The sequence below is a fragment of the Mus musculus genome, chromosome 19 (assembly GCF_000001635.26).
Source record: "Mus musculus strain C57BL/6J chromosome 19, GRCm38.p6 C57BL/6J".
Lineage (NCBI taxonomy): Eukaryota > Metazoa > Chordata > Mammalia > Rodentia > Muridae > Mus > Mus musculus.
Window position 1 is genome coordinate 57,926,137 of NC_000085.6, and position 16,710 is coordinate 57,942,846.

Below are 16,710 nucleotides of genomic sequence, written 5' to 3' on the forward strand. Positions count from 1 at the left end.
AGCCAAGTTGAATAGGCACAACTTGTATAGGACATCAAACATGATTTTTAAGTACCAACAATTTATAAAATCGGCAATACGCGTTTTGTTTTTACTTTCCAAAAGTAAAAAGTCAAAAATACTGCCTTTCAGTATTTTTCTTGTACTTCCTACTGTTCCCAGAATGTTTTTCTAAGGCAATGCCTACTTATTAGCTCTTCTCAAAGCGTCATCTCTCCCTGTGAAATCTTCTATTTCGAAATGAGGTCATCTTTGGCAGTTTTGCCAGTGATACCACCTATGTCAACAAAGACAGGGCTTTAAATCCACACTTTCATTTTGAAATTACATGAAGTAACATTCACAAGATTTCTATAGGCTGCTTAGAATGCCTGAGGACCTGGGTTCCACCTTCAGTCCTGAGAGCTAGAAATGCCAGGACTGGGTAGGGATGGAGTGTGAGGGAGGAGGTGAGGGGTGTGAGGGAGGAGGTGTGGAGTGTGAGAGAGGAGGTGAGGGGTGTGAGGGAGGAGGTGGGGGATGGGAGGGGAGGGGTGTGAGGGAGTAGATTTGGGGGTGGAAGGGAGAGGTGACTGCAAGGCTGCAGTGTGTTCCATGCAGGTGGTCTTTTGTTTCCTGAGATTCCTCTGACAGCTTTGCTGCTAGCTTCAGTGTGTGTAAGAAGCAGCACAGGAAGCAGAGGGCTGCTGCCCTGCCCCTGCCCTGACTCCACCTTCCACAGGTGCCCAGGGAAAGCTCCACTAGTCTTTGATAGTGTGGGAAAAGTTGATGGATAGAGTCAAGAATCACATCCCATATCAGCTCTGGGAACAGCAACTGGTATATAATAGATCATACATGATACATTTAATTAGTGAATAATTATAGAAAAAAGTTTTGTCAAGGAAGCTCAAATGTGGATGCATTCATCACGGAAGGAGAGACTTTCAAGAAGAGGAAGGGACAACATCCTGTTCTCATTTCTAGTCTAATCTTTTCAGTGTTGTCCTTTACAAAGCCAAGTGAGGGAGAATGCTGTCTGCTGCCATCCCTTAGTGAGATTTCTTGAGAAGGAAGCAGGAGTTGAGACTCGCCTTCGTAATTCTTGCTGACACATGCCGACATCTTGTTACTCACGTGTGATGCACAGCTTTCTTTTATCATTCATGGGCAAAATAAACAATACTGCCAGGCACGGAATAAAACCACGCACAGGAACGCCATCTACATAATCAGGATTTTTCACGGGAAATTAGCCTCACTATTAATGAAAGGACAAATTATTTACTTTGATGGATGGTTTACACCCCGGCTTTCTTTGTGAATGAAATCTGTATGGCACAGGGTAAAGGGAAAGTAGAAACTGACTGTGCTAGGACCTGTTAGATGACAAAACTCCTGGTTCTTTCAAAACCTATTCTTTTCTAATCTGCTTCAAAGCATAATAAGAGATATTTGGAAGAAAGAAAAAAAAAGGAAGAGAGATATCTGCCAATCAATTCAGATTCTGTAGTACAGATGGTAACTCACGGAGACGCTGGTTAATTTCAGCTGCCAGTCTGGCAGGACCTGGAGTCTCAGAGGCACCTTGTGGATTAGGATGGCCATGGAGGTGACTGTGAAGAAGAGAACAGCTCTGTTTCCGGGGCTGGACCCCAGACTGAATGAAAAGGAGAAGGGGGGTGGGGCTGAGCCCAGCATCCTCTGCTTCTTGAGCAGGGAAGCAGTGTGACCCACTTTTCTGAGCTCATGCTGTTCTTACAACCCCACCACACTTTCATGACAGCAACAGGAAAGAAGCTTAAATAGCGTTTTTGTTAACACCGACTGAATGGTCAGTGCTATCCAAACGGTCAGAAACACTTCCACTGACTGACATTCTTTTTTACCTTTACTTGGCATCTGAAGGGTTTTTTTTTTCCTCATTTTTTCTTTTATTGAGAATAGATTATTTTCTCATACAATACCTTCTGATTACAGTTTTCCCTGTCTCTACTCCTCCACACCCTTCCAGTTCCTCTCCTTTTCTGTTTCTTATTAGATAAAGAGCAGGTGTCTAAGAGATAACAACCAAACAAGACAATGAAATGTAAGATAAAGCAAAAACTGTCCCACCAGAGCTGGATGTGGCCACTCAACAGAAGGAAAACAGCCTCGGGAGGAGGCCCAAGAGTCAGAGACCCACACTCAGGGATCCTATGAAAACACTAAGCTGAGCGCTGTACACAGAGGACCCGGTGCAGACACATGTCGGCCCTGTGGTCGCTGCTTCAGTCTCTGTGAGGGCCTGTGAGCCTTGCAAAGTTCATTCAGAGGGCCTTGTTCTCCTGGTATCTTCCATCCCCTCTGGCACTTGGAATCTTTCTTCTTTTTCTTCTGTGTGGTTCTCTGAGATCCTTGGGGAAGGATTTGATGGGTATATCCCATTTAGAGCTGTGTGTTCCAAGGTCAATATCTCTCTCTCTTATCTCTCTCTCTCTCTCTCTCTCTCTCTCTCTCTCTCTCTCTCGTAATACCTGGCTGTGGGTCTCTGCATCTGTTCCTATCTGCTGCCCAGGTGAAGCCTCTCTGATGATGTCTGGATAAGGCACTGATCTATGAGTGTAGCAGAGTATCATTAGGAACCATTTTATTGTTTTTGTTTGTTTGTTTTTTAAGATCAGTAGTGTTTGGTTTTACCCTAGCTCTCTGAGCCATCTAGTCTCTGGATCTTGATTACCTAAGGAGTGATGGTTGTAGATTCCCTCTGTGGACTGGGCCTTAAGTCAAATCAGACATTGCTTTGCTCCTTCTACTAGTTCTGTGCCACCATTGCCTTAGCATATTGTGCAGACTGGACAGGTTTTATAGCAGGGTTGGTGTCTATATATCTCTTTCAGTAACTTGCAGAGCACTTTCCTGTACCAAAGAGATTAGAAAATAGGGATGAGGGCTCCATACAGGCACCAGTTTGACTTCTTCATGTTCAATGAGCTGTGTGGGTGTTGTATTCAGTAACAGGGTCCCACTCTCTGTTTGTGCAGAGCAACCTGTTGTCTTAGCACCAGCCTGGGTTATTTGAGGGTTTCCATGGGACCCCATTGGTCAACAACTCAATTGTATGCTAGCCAGTCCCACCACTGGAAGTTTTGTTTGGTGATGAGAGATGGCCATTTGTGACTCCACACACCCCATTATTAGAGGACCTCAGTAGGATCAGTTCCGTATAGCTTACTAGGTTTACTTTCTGTGTGTGTGTGTGTGTGTGTGTGTGTCTGTGTGTGTGTCTGTGTGTGTATGTCTCTGTGTGTGTGTGTGTGTCTGTGTGTGTGTGTGTCTGTGTGTGTGTGTCTGTGTGTGTCTGTGTGTGTGTGTGTGTGTCTGTGTGTGTCTGTGTTGTGTGTCTGTGTGTGTGTGTGTGTGTGTGTGTGTGTGTGTGCACTAGCTGACATGAGTCATTACCATTTTAGTGTGTTGTGTTTGGGTAGTAGATGTAGAAACAAGCATTCCTTATTCTTTTCTTGTCTTTCCTTCGTCTCCTAGCAAGTTCATGGTAGTAAAGGAGGCATATACCCCGTGCTGCTGTGTGTCTGAGAGTCTGCTTGGAAACTCTATACTCTGGTTATTGCCAAGCAAGGACAGCATTTTTTATTTCAAATAATAAATAAAGATTGGGTTAGCTTTTAGACAGTAGTGAAAGTTTTAGATATAGTTTCACTAAAGTTAATGAGTAAGGCAACTGCAGACATTTTTTCTTTTCAAAAAAAAAAACTATATCAATAATAAGCATACCACATAGTGTGAAGACTGTTGAAGCACAGAACAGAGTAACTCAGACAGGCTGACTGAGGGTCATCTTCTGGGACAGCCCTGTGAGCACTAGCATCAGTCTAGACAACCAGCTTCCAGTCTAGACTGGAGATGCACAAGCAGAGTGATGCCTGGCTGACATAAAATCTGAGCCTTGGGCCCTCCAGACTTAGTGCTAGAGAGTGGTAGATCACACTTGTCCCCAATTCAGTGGAACCAAAGGCAGCATCACTGTCTGTCTCTCTGTCTTTCTGTCTGTTTGTCTCTCTGTCCGTCTGTCATGGTAACACCTACAGGACAGAATCACTGTCTTACTTGTGCTGTCTTGTCCATGTTCAGTATGTGCGCACTAATATCCAGCACTGTCTCACAGGCTGTGTTTAGTGAATTAGACTGAATTCAGATGCTTTGTTCATCAGAAATTGCAAAGGCTAGACCAATATAAGATCTTTTTAATTACTTCCTTATTTTCTCAAAAATCTTAGAAGTATTAATACATCATGATGAGTTTATGAAATTCCTCCCATCATCTTTGTACGGTTGCAGGAAGGTAGATGAGGGACAAGATGAAACTTTATGTGGATTTGAAATTCAGCTTTCAGAACTTCTCATTTGAAACAAACAATTCATCTATATGTCAAGCTGCCAAAGGACGCATCATAACTTTAAATGTTTAATTATAATTATAATCATTTTATTATAAATCATCCTTACCCAATTCATAGGAAGCAAACTTAGAGGTTTTACATTATTTTCAAATTCATTGTCTATTTAACAAACGCAATTAAATACTAAATAAGTGTTTTGGGGAATGGGAATTAGCTAAAACTAGATTTTTTTTCTTTCTTAAAGATGACTCTAGTAAAAGTAAGGAGATGTAATTAGTGCCATGCTGATATGTTAAGTAGTTCATCGGGATTGTGTTCCAGGTGTGATTGACCACATCTGTGGTCCCAGGATACTTGGGAGGTTGAGGCAGGTGATGGCTAAGCTTTGGCTACATAATGAGTTTCTGGCCAGCCTGGTTTTAGAGTACAAATTCTTTCTCAAAACAAACACATAAGAGAGGGAAGGAGGGAGGCAGATGGGATGTAATCATTTATTTCCAACTTGAAATAGAATAGACTGGACTTTTGGATACGATAGGGAAGGTGTCTTGGGAGCCTGAACCTGACAGAAAGAGGTAGGAGCTGTGAGTAGAGTTGGGGACAAAATTAGCTACAGTTTGTTTCTTATGTTGTGTCTTTTAAAATATAATATCCTAAAGTTTATTATGACCATATGCCTTGCAATATTTGAAAGTCAGCTAATAGGATCTGGGGGGATGACACAGCATTTGAACTAGTAGTAGTAAGTAGAATTATCTACCCTCATTCATATGATAGAGTCAGTATAAAAAGTTGTCAAATTTAGGTCTGAGTTTTCATATTAATTTTTAGTTCATGGTGTGCTTTGTAGCAGACATTCAATACTAGAAGAGTTATTTTTGACAAAGCAGTGATCCAAAGACATCTATTTAATTTTTAAATGTTCTGAGCAGCAGCATTTGTAGCAATATGATTATCATCTACTGTGATGTGATCTGCCTGTTCTATGGTTTTTATTGTTTTGTGCTACATAATTGTCAGCAGCAGATCACGTATAAAACAGATAGATACATCTGCCATGAGCACTCCTATAGATGTGCAAGGGATACATCTGCCGCGAGTGCTCCTATAGATGTGAAAAAGCTAAACTGCCACACAAACCCAGATTCACAAAAAATAACTTATGGAATGTTGTAAGAAAGTATTTTATATTTTCTCTTGGTTTTCTGATCGGGCTTTATCATTCTTAGTCACAAATGGCAGAGCGCTGTTCCAAGCGTAGTTCAATAATGACATTTCCAACTGTCTCATCATGCAACATTTGGTAAAAGGCAGACTAGAGGAGCCAAATGTGTCACCAGTGCAGGGGAACATGGACTGCAGTAATTAGTGTGCCATCTTCAAATGGGAAATTAGTGCTGAGTTCAGAGCAGTGACTGCGCCCTCCAACAGTCTCCAGGCACTCAGGGCCAGCCAGGCTCCAGGCTGTGCTTCCTGTGGCCATCCTCTTCTGTCCCCAGCTCACAACCTGAAGATGATAGTCACTCTCACTGTAGGCCAAGAAAGAACAAGTAGAGTGTGAACAGAGAGGCTGGGGTTGAGGACCGGCCCTCTGAGGGAGGTTTAGCACCCATCACCCATGCTCCACAGATGAGAAACATCAAGAATTAGTGAGGCCTGACTCCACCTTCTGTTGGAGCCAGACAGCTAGGACTGGAGAGAACTACTGGGTAGAGCCTATCAGAGGGCTGCTAGGCCAGTCTCCTGTGTGTAAGTACAGCATAGCATCATTAATAGTGTGAAGGATTGGTGCCTGTCCATGGGATGGGTCTCAAAATGGGCAAGTCACTGGTCTGCCATTCCTTCAGACCCTGTTCCATCTTTGTCTCTGCGTTTCTTTTAGACAGGAGGAATTTGGGCCAAAAGTTTTATAGGTGGGTTGGTCTCTCCATTCCTTCACTGGGGATCCTGTCTGACTACTGGAGATGGTCTCTTCAGGATCTGTATCCCTACTGTTGGACATTTCAGCTAAGGTCGCCTGCATTGACTCCTGGAAGCCTCCCTAATCCCAGGTCTCTGGGGCTTCTTAGAGAATCTCTCCACCCTCTACCCCTTGAGGAGAATGCTATTCATTCTCCTGTCTCTTTCCATGCCTGATCCTTCCCCTCTATTCTCCTAACCCTGCCTTCTCCCACTTAGGTCCCTCCCTCCCTCTGCCTCCCATGACTATTTTGTTCCCCCTTCTAAGTGGGATTCAAGCATCCTCACTTGGGCCTTCCATCTTGTTTAACTTCTTTGTGTCTGTGGGATGTATCATGGGTATTCTGAAGTGTTTGGCTAAAGGAGCTGACTGAGACAGATGCAGATAGTCGCAGACAAACATTGAACAGAGGTCAGGAACCCCTGTGGAAGAATTAGGAGAAGGATTGAAGACCCTCAAGGGGATGGCAACCGCACAGGAAGACCAACACTGTCAACTCACCTGGACCCCTGGGAGCTCCCAGAGACTAAGCCATCAACCAAAGAGCATACACAAACTGGTTTGAGGCCCCGGGGCACATATGTGACAGAGAGCTGGCATGTCTGGCCTCAGTGGGAGAGGATGCATCTAATCCTGCAGAGACTTGATGGATCAGCGTTGGGGGGATATGGGGGAGGGCTGCCCTCTAAGAGGTGAAGGGGAGGAGAATGGGGGAAGAACTTTTTGAGAGGTGTACCAGGATGACAACATTTGGGATGTAGATAGGTGAATGACTGAAGGAAGGAAGGATCTGGAAAAAAACAAAAACGCGGGAAAGCAGCATGAAGATTCAGGACCTTCCAGTGTCAGCGGCTGGGCTGCTTGTCAGTACTCAGACGAGCTTTTTCAAAACTTAAGTTCTCAGCACAGTTTGTACATGTGCTTTCTCCTGACAGAACTGAGAAAGTAAGGCATCCAGCTACTAATTGGCAAGGACAATGTTGAGAACCACAGATTAGCAGGGAAGATAATTGCAGTGCCATCTTCATGGTTCCTTTACAGCATCGCCCCCGAAGCAGAGTGTATCCTGACTATGCAGTTTTCCCTCCCTGGTGTTGCAGCCAGACCCTCTCGCTCTGTTAGTCTCTTACCAAGACCTTCAGCCCCACTCTGTGGCCCAAGATACATTCATTCAGTTCTTTAAAAGCGAGTAAACTGAAAGCCCACAGAACAAATCTGAGTCTTAAGAAAGGCTTTACAGTTTACAAATAAAATATGCAAAACTGTCATTGACAATTTCTTTCCATGTGTGTGAGTATCAGTGTCACCTTGATACACTACACTTTGGGACACTCCGTCTTTGCCAGAGATGTGACTTGGAGCCTCATCTAAGCAATCCCAACGTGGCCATCAATATTTCGTAATTATATTTTGTAGACCTTTGAGGTCCAGCAACGGGTGGGTGAGAAGACAGCTTTCATTGTTAAAAATCTCTGTCATGGAAGGTATCATTTATAAGCCAAGGAGAGATAGATAAATGGAAGACACTGTAAGTTCTAGATGATTCTGTTTGAACATAACCTTGAATTTACAATTTCTCAAGGCTTCTTGTGTATTACTGTTGGAAGAGTAGATTACACAGTTATGTTGTTGGGCTGTATGTGCAAGTTTCCTTCTGTAACACTCTACCAAGAACATCCAAATACATACTACCTCCTGCCCTTCGTATGGCTTGCTTGGAAGTGACACTGTGTTCACGTGCCCCATGAATGTCCTCAGCCATTCCAAGGGGAAAGATACCAGCCCAGTTCTATTTGTTAGCAGCCACATTTAATAGCACAATGGTGGAACTTGATTAGAGTGGGTGATCTCTAATTTGTATACCTTTATTTTTTATGAATTCATTGCTTTAAAATGTAAGTTCAATAAGTTAGATTATTACTCATGAACAGCTTCTCCAGTCCATATAAGGTCTTCAGGTAGAGGCTCTCATAATCACAGGAAAGCAAAGCCTTAAACTCTATTTATGCCCTATGTCATATGCGTCGTCGTGTAAGTGCTAGATAATGGATCGCCTCTCTTTATTGTGCTCCTTCCTCATCTGCAAAGGGGTTTTTATGAATGATGCATCACAGGCCCTCAGCCATTTACATTCAGAGACTGGTAGTTAATGTTTCCAGCTAATGCCCGAGAATCTTGAAGATCTCCATAAATAATGAAGCTATTCATTGTGCTCAAGGATGCTGCTTTCCTCGCTGATGGGATTTTCCTCTTGTTTGAAAGAGTGTTTAATTGCGGTGCCTGTCCTCTTTAATATTTAATAATAATTTTATTAGCTGTATAGGATGAGAGGGACAAGAGCTGTGGTATCTGGTGCTGGTCATCAATTTTTTTTCTTATCATGACTTAATGAATATTATAATTACAAGGAAAGACAGGAATATGAATTAGCTTAGTAGCTGTTTGGGACTTGCTAGCTTAGTGATTCCAGCTGGGCAAACCCAGAAAGGGCGCAAATACCCTGTGGTGGTGGTGGCGTGGAGACCCTCACTCAGACTCCCCTGTGTTTGAACAGTCATTCCTCACTTTAAATGATAGGCGCGGGCTTTGGGTAAAGTTTTCAGGATGATCAGTCAGAGCCCCTGCTGGTTCCAAGCAGCTGACAGGGGATATTCATAACTTACAGAACTTAGTCTTAGCAGGTATAAGCTCCTTGATCCCTTATGATATATTTTTGAAAACTTTCATTTTCATTCCTTAAACATTTTTGATAATATTTTCCTTTCTGTTAAGACAAACAAATGCCTGGGTTCTTTTGCGTGGCAGCCTGGCCACAACTCCTGTCCTAAGTTTCATTTAAGTAGCACCTTGCACCTGAGATCCACCCAAGTGCTTTTGAGTACATCTTGTTACGTCTATGGGTAGAGGACAGGAGAAAGGTTGGTTGTAACACCAAACATTTTGTCAGTGAAGTTGAACCAGGGCCTGGGGAGAAGGTAATGTTCGTCTTTAGCTTCTACATGCATATGTCTATGAAGTAATTGCTAAGTTTCCAATGCTATTTGTTCAGAACTGTAACCAGATAATTGTTGCATTTGATGTGCTTTTAAGCCTATCTTAAAACATCATTTTTAACCCCCTCCAGCAACTGCTTCGAGAACGACAGCAGATGGCCAGCCGTCCCTTTGCTTCTGTTGATGTAGCCCTGGAAGTAGGAGCTGAACAGACAGACTTTCTGCGAGGGCCATTAGAGGTAGGAACAGTGGTACAGAGGGGACCAGCGTGATTTGGGTATTTATAATGCCTCTCTAATCTGCATCTGCTTGCGAAGCCACACAGAGTCTGATTATCTGGGGCTGACGAGAGTCAGTCACATATGCTATGGTACTTCCAAGGCACATAGATTTAACGGTAAGGCACGAGCTACAACAAAGGCCACTGGAGAATCTATTAGCCCAGGCAAGAGTGACAGACTGCTCACCTGGCAGCCTTTGCCTGACAGATAGGAGCTGAAGGGATTTGAGGTATAGTTATGATGGGAAGAACCTGAACGCCATTTTTGGTCCCCAGAGGCCCCTGTGGCCGCTCACTCAACAGTTCATGTCCATCTTCATTCCTAAAGTTTTATTGCAAAAGGCAATGGGAATGAGCTTCCGGTTAATCACGTAGGTCAGCATTTAGACCTGAGTGGCCACTATACTGGGTAATTTTGTGGCAAAGTTGATGGACCTGCTACTTTGTTGCAAGTGCAGAAACAGAGCGACCCAGGTGGAAAGTGTCCCTGCCTTTGAGTGTAATGCTGGACTCTCAGGTCAAGTGTGAAGTCAGCCTCCCGAAGGAAAGAATTCAGACTGAGCGACTGAACGACGACCTTCCAAAGCTCTCTGAGGCAGTCAGATTTAAGTGTATGCTTATCAGTTTACTCATGCTGTATGCAATATTAGACAGCATAAAACACTCTAGACTGACATAGTTTATCCTCTTTTTTTAGAAACGCCACAATTTAATAATATGTTATCACTAGATTCCCTCACCCAAGGAAAGTAAGGAGTGCAAACATAGACTAATCCTAAAATCTAGGTACAAATATATTTGGTTTTGTCTATAGAATTTTTGTTATTGTTAAAAATAAAACCTAAAGTATACCTCATGAATAAAATGGAAAACACTAGTTTTTTGAATGAACTGAAACATTTGTGTGTGTGTGTGTGTGTGATGTGTGTGTGATGTGAGTGTGATGTGTGCATGTATGATGTGTGTATGTGTGCATGTGTGTGAGCTTGTGTATGTGATATGTATGTGTGTGTGACATGTGTGAGTGTGTGTGTGTATGATGTATGTGAGTGAATGTGTGTGTTTTTGTATGTAATATGTATGTGTGTGTGATGTGTTGTATGTGTGTGAGTGTGTGTATAGTATGTATGTGAGTGTGCATGTGTGTGAGTGTGTGTACGTGATATGTATGTGTGTGAGTATATGTATGTGATGTGTGGTGTGTATGTGAGTTGTATGTGTGAGTATGTATATTTGTGTGTGAGTGTGCATATGTGTGAGTGTGTGTGGTATGTATGTGACATGTGTGTGAGTTGTGTGTGTGCATGATGTGTGTGTATGTGATGTGTATGTGTGTGATATGTGTATGTGATGTGTGTGAGTTGTGTGTGTATGTATATTTGTGTGTGAGTGTGCATGTGTGCGAGTGTGTGTGATATGTATGTGTGTGTGATGTATGTGAGGTATATGTGTGTGTATGATGTGTGTGTGAGAATGTGCATATGTGCATGTGGGGGAACGAGAGATCAGCATGCTGCTTCTGTATACATGACTTCTTCCCTGCTCCAGGTCACAAGTTGCCATGGAAGTTTAGCGCTGTAGGAAGGTAAGTGTGTCTCTTCCGTTGCCAGGAGAGGACTTAAAAGGCAGGATGTGTGAGTGAAATGTACAGCAACTGCTCTAATGTCATGTTAGCCCCCTGTCTCAAATAACGTTATTCCAGAGACTGTAAAAATAAGCAAAAATCTAGACATGACAAAACCTCTGTTCTTTGCAGTGCTACATGTTCACGTCATGGGAGAAACCAGGGTAAGAGCGTGTGAACACAGGTCACACAAAAGGGTAAGAGTGTGTGAACATAGGTCACACAGAAGGGTAAGGGCGTGTGAACACAGGTCACACAAAAGGGTAAGGGTGTGTGAACATAGGTCACACAGAAGGGTAAGGGCGTGTGCACACAGGTCACAGAGAAGGGAGCCTGGAGGAGAGGACCCAGGGAGGAACGAGTAGAGGCCTGTGCAGCTCCCTCACAGGATTGTCGAAATGGCTCCTTGACTGCACATGTGCTGAGCATGTCATCATCTGTGGGGCTTTCCTCCCACATGTTTCTTTTACCTACATTTTGATTTTTCTTAACTTTAAATTAGATTTCGTAGAATTTAAAATGCGTGCCTTTATTTGATTGGTTTATACTCCTAGTTTGTATTCTTAGTTGAGCTGTCCCTGGTAGGCTCTCCATCACCCCAGGATTGCAATTTCTCTGCACCCTCGCTTCGCTCCCTGTGAAACAGGTCGCTGGTGTTTGTTCTTCAACCTACTCCAAGACTGCGTTTTCATGGATGCTTTTTACACTGAAAACAAGAAGAAAAAAAGCAAAAATCACTGTTCCACAAGGCTTCTGTTCCATAAGGGTTGCTTTAGCTACTCCAATGTGTGTGAGGAAGGGGGTGATGGTAGTGGTGTGTGTGTGTGTGTGTGTGTGTGTGTGTGTGTGTGTGAGAGAGAGAGAGAGAGAGAGAGAGAGAGAGAGATTTTCCCAGTGACACATTTCTTCGCTTCTGAGTATTGTGTTTCTCCTCTCTGTTTCTCTTTGTATCCAGTACTTACCAATGACCCCACCTGTAATTCTAACCCATTAGTGCGTAAAAAGTTCATCTCAAGCAAAATTAATACAGTTGTGTATATGATACTCGCTTTCTGCTTCCAAATATTAAACTAACTGGAAGTTTTGCTACAGGTATCACGAATGAATTTCCGTATCATAGCATGTTTAAGTAAGAGCAAACACAGATTACTCTTTGCTTGTGTTTCTGATTGCTCCGCAAGTCACAGAAGAAATGCAAAGGAGTTGCTGGCATGGCCAAGTCAGCATTTATGGTGCACAGATGAGAATGCTTGGGAGTTCAGTTGTGGCATGCATGGCTGGGTGGGAGTCCTACCTACCTGTGCTCAGTTATAGGACCATCTTGGCACTCTGCTGGCCTGGGTCCAGACCGAGGCTGCAGCTCTCCTGCTTCAGCGATGCTGGCGGAGCATCAGGGACCTCAGAATCAAGTCCTGATGCCTGTTCCTGCACAGGTCGCATTTCTTCCTCCTAGCAGGCCCCCTTGCCTGCTTCCTTCATGTTCTCCAAGACTTTGGAGGAGTTATTGAACATGTCTCTAAGACTCACCACTTTTCCTCCCTCTTCCATGTAACCTCTTTGTTTAAAGTCAGGGGAGACAAGAGGCTGCCCTGCTCACAGGTGCTCCTCGAGCATGCTGGGAAAAGTGTATTCTGCGTCCTCTGTCATGCTAGCACTGTGACTCCAGCTTTTCTTTCTTGCATTTATTGCTCCATTCTTCAAATAAGCTGGATGTCCTTACATTTTTTTATGCCATTCCTCTTCAGAAATTTAACTTCAAGATCAGGAAGGGAAAAATAATTACATGCTAACTGCCATTCAGCAAAGTCTGCTTTATTTCGGGTTGAGTTCTAATTATAGAAGTGTAGAATCTTTAAAGCCTATTGAACTGTATTTCATAAAATACACAGTACTTGAAGTATGTACTGTTGTTTTTAGTATAAATATTGAATTGCATAATCTTTTCCCAGATTAGTTTAGAGTACTCCAATCTGCACTCACCCACACTTCCCTCCAGACTTGGCAACTACTAATTTATTTCCTGCCTTTGAATGTGTGTGTGTGTGTGTGTGTGTGTGTGTGTGTGTGTGTGTGTATTTGAGACAGTTTGTATAAACAGAATCATAAAATACAGATATTCTGATTACCATATTCTGCTTACAATTTGAGAATCCATGTACACTGTCAACTGTTAGTACCAGGTTCTGTTTTGTTACCGAGTTGTGTTACGTTGTCCACAGGTACTGTACTTTTGACCGCTTAAGACAGATTTGCTGTGCAGTTCAGGTGGGAATATTCAGTCCTCCTGCCTGAGCTTCCAGACTTCTGAGAGTACAGGTGTGCACCACCATGCCCAGCTGCCCTTCCATTTGTTAATAAAGTTTCTCAGCTGGTAAATATTTGGAGTGTTTCTATTTAGGAATAGTCTCAATGACACTTGTCATAAGTAGAGTGTAATATAGAGTTTATATTTGCTAAGTCCAAGATTGGAATCACTGGACATTGAAGTTTTTATGAACTGTTAAAAAGACTCTCTGTGTGTTTAGTTTTACTTTGGAAAATCATTGACCATAAATGGAGAGTTTTTTCCTAGCCCATTCTCCTGATTTTCATCTATTTCCATGACAGTGCCCCACTGTCTTGAGTATTGTAGCTCTGCAGTATGTTTGGAAGCAGAAGAGCCAAGTCCTCCAACTCTGCTCTTTATAAAATTACCTCGACTATTCTTCTCCTCAAAATACCATGGGATTTTTAGGATCAGGTTTTATTTTCTTCTAAGAAGTGTTGTTATTCAGTAGACATTTTTAGAGCTTAAATTGCTTGTTTGCTCTTCCCATTAAAAGTAAACCTTCGAGCTGCAGCTCAGCAGCTCAGTGCTAATGGAGTCCTTTGGAGTCCTTTGGAAAATAAGAGGTAGACGTAGAGTTTTAAAATTACATTTTACTTCCTGTTGCTCCGCAGCTAATTTTCTTGCTTCTAATTTGAAGCTTCCTAGCTGTGGCTTCTTCGTCATCACTGCAGAATACTGAAGCGTGTTTCGAATCCCCCTCCCATATTTTAAGGAATATATATAACAGCATGATGGGGTTTATTGATTTGCTTCCCCAGCTAATTTTGACACCCGGGGCCATTCTGGAATCACATTAAATGTTTTATATAAATCTGAAAAATCAAAGCTTCAAAGTTCCTATGATATGTTTTTTTTCCTTAAGGTTCAGTATTAAAATCTAACCCAATGCCACAGGTAAGCAGTCTCTTAGTGTTATACAAAAATAACTGACTAATCATAATGTGGTTAGTTAAACAATGGATCTGTCTTAAATTAAACGTGACTCCTATGTGCGCTGTTGAGATCCACACCTGTATGGTCAGGAAAAGGTCAGGCAGGGGATGCTTTGTAAAGTACCAGGTGCTTATCTCATGTACACTGGCTCTCTGTGGATAGCTGTGCACTGGTGCTCACAGCTCTGGGTAAGTGTGCACCGCTGCTCACAGCTGTGGGTAAGTGTGCACTGCTGCTCACAGCTGTGGGTAGGTGTGCACCGCTGCTCACACCTCTGGGTTGCTGCACTCCTGTTCACCAGCCTCCAGCTCTGTGAAGTAAATGAGCTCACACATTTTGTCACTTGAATACTGAATCTTTAATGGACTTTAGTAGTTCAAATGCCTTTTGATCAAAAGACAAAATATATTCTATAAATAACCACTCCAAATTAATGATTAGTATATTTGAATCATAAGCTTATATTATCTAGGAAATGAATAGCTACCATTCAAATCTAATAAATGCTTCTTGACTCTGAATTTAACTACCAACACAATCTGTGGGCTGACTTCACAGATAACGGATTACTTTGTGGTAAGCTATTTGATATGTGGAATACATTTGTTATTTTTCTTCCACACGTTGGCAAGTAATTGTGACTCCTGATATTTAAAAAAGTTCTTATGACTGTGTATGTCCAATGATGTCAGTTAAATAGCACCTTACAATTTTTAAAATAAATTCAATTTGTACGGTTGCTGTTCAGTAGATGTCTTAGAGCTTAAGTTGGTTGTTTGCCTTTCCCTGTTAAAGTAAACGTCTAAGTTGAGTCTCAGCAGCTCTGGGCTGACTTAGAAATGTTACAGTGATTATACAGTAGATTTTTATGGCATGCTTCATCTGTGCCAGGCACTGTCTGAGCACTCGAGGAACATTGGGAATTCAATAAAGAATCTGTCCTTATGGAGTCCGTATTCAAGGAGGAGAAAGTCAGTCTTTTAATGAGGCAATGGGTGGCACGCACAATGCAAAAGGGAGAAGCAGGATGAAGCAGGATGCGGGCTTGGCATCTCTGCAGGGTGGAGGATGCACTGTGTTAGACGGTTACCGTGGGAACCGGCTAATTGAGGAAGAGATAGATGAGCAGGGCTTGGAGGAGGTGACTGTGTACTGGTGTGATCTGGCAAGTACTGTTACAGGCCAAGAGAGTAGCTAGAGTAGAGCCCTCAGGCAGCATGCCTAGCCAGCCTAGGCAGTCCTGGGGAATCCAGAGGAGGCAGAGGACGTGCATCCTGTACACCAGATAAAGGTGTCTATGCTGCAAGGAACGAGCAGAGCCAGTGGGAGCGAGGTGGGGAATGAGGTGTGCTGGGTATTTTAGGTGATCTCTACCTCATGCACTGAGAAGTTTGAAGGGGTTAGCAAACGCCAAGACTGCTTGCTCCTCTCAGACTGAAGAGTCAGCAGAGAAGGAAAGGAGGAAGATGATGGAGAGCAGCCAGAATCAGTGCCATGGGCAGCCAGAGTCAGTGCTGCCGCCAGGAAATGGGAGTCAGAAAAACCAGGGTAACACTCCCTGCTTAGGTGAGACTTGATGGACTGTGCTCTGTCTTCGAAATTACTGACTGAAGGGCACTTCTTTGCCGCTGGCAGAAGCCTCAGGTGAGGAAATAGCTTTGGGCTATTAGAAGCCTGACATGCAAAGCAGCTCGGTCCTGCATGTTAGGGTGAGGGCAGGGGCGGCTCAGGTTCTTAGGAGACTTCTGTAGCACCTCGGGCGCCAGCTGACGATAGCAAGGCCGGGGTGCTGGCATAGCAAGCTGTGCAATGTGGTCAGACCCTGGGCCAAAGTAGTTATCCTGAGTGTGATGGCTCAGCTGAAAAGCGCTGGTGAATCCGTGTTGGGTCCCTGTGGCCTGAGACAGCTGTGCGCGTGGTGCGGCTCTTCTTACCCACGTGTCTACTCTCCATACAGGAAGCGCCACTACCCCTCTGCTGCTCACAAGTTACTCAGTATGCCATTCTCTTAAGTAAATGTTAGAAGCCATGGGAAAGCGCCCAGGGTCTTTAATAACTCTCTAATTCACTCCCTCTCCCCCCTCTCCCTCTCCTCCCTCTCCCCTCTCCCCCTCTCCCTCTCTCTCTCTCCCCCTCCCCCTCTCCCCCTCTCCCTCCCTCCCCCTCCCCCTCCCCCCTCTCCCTCCCCTCCCCCTCCCCCTCCCCCTCCCCCTCC

At 43.5% G+C, this 16,710-nt stretch overlaps 1 protein-coding gene across 4 annotated transcripts in view; it reads left to right on the top strand.

The window, feature by feature from the left end:
• Atrnl1 (attractin like 1) overlaps positions 1-16,710 on the top strand; it is a 522,384-nt gene that overhangs the window by 315,177 nt on the left and 190,497 nt on the right. For all 4 annotated transcript variants that reach the window (XM_006527049.3, XM_011247244.1, NM_181415.4 and 1 more), the window contains one exon: positions 9,461-9,568. In XM_006527049.3, coding sequence (XP_006527112.1) covers positions 9,461-9,568 — 108 coding nt within the window. The remainder of the gene's footprint in view (positions 1-9,460; positions 9,569-16,710) is intronic.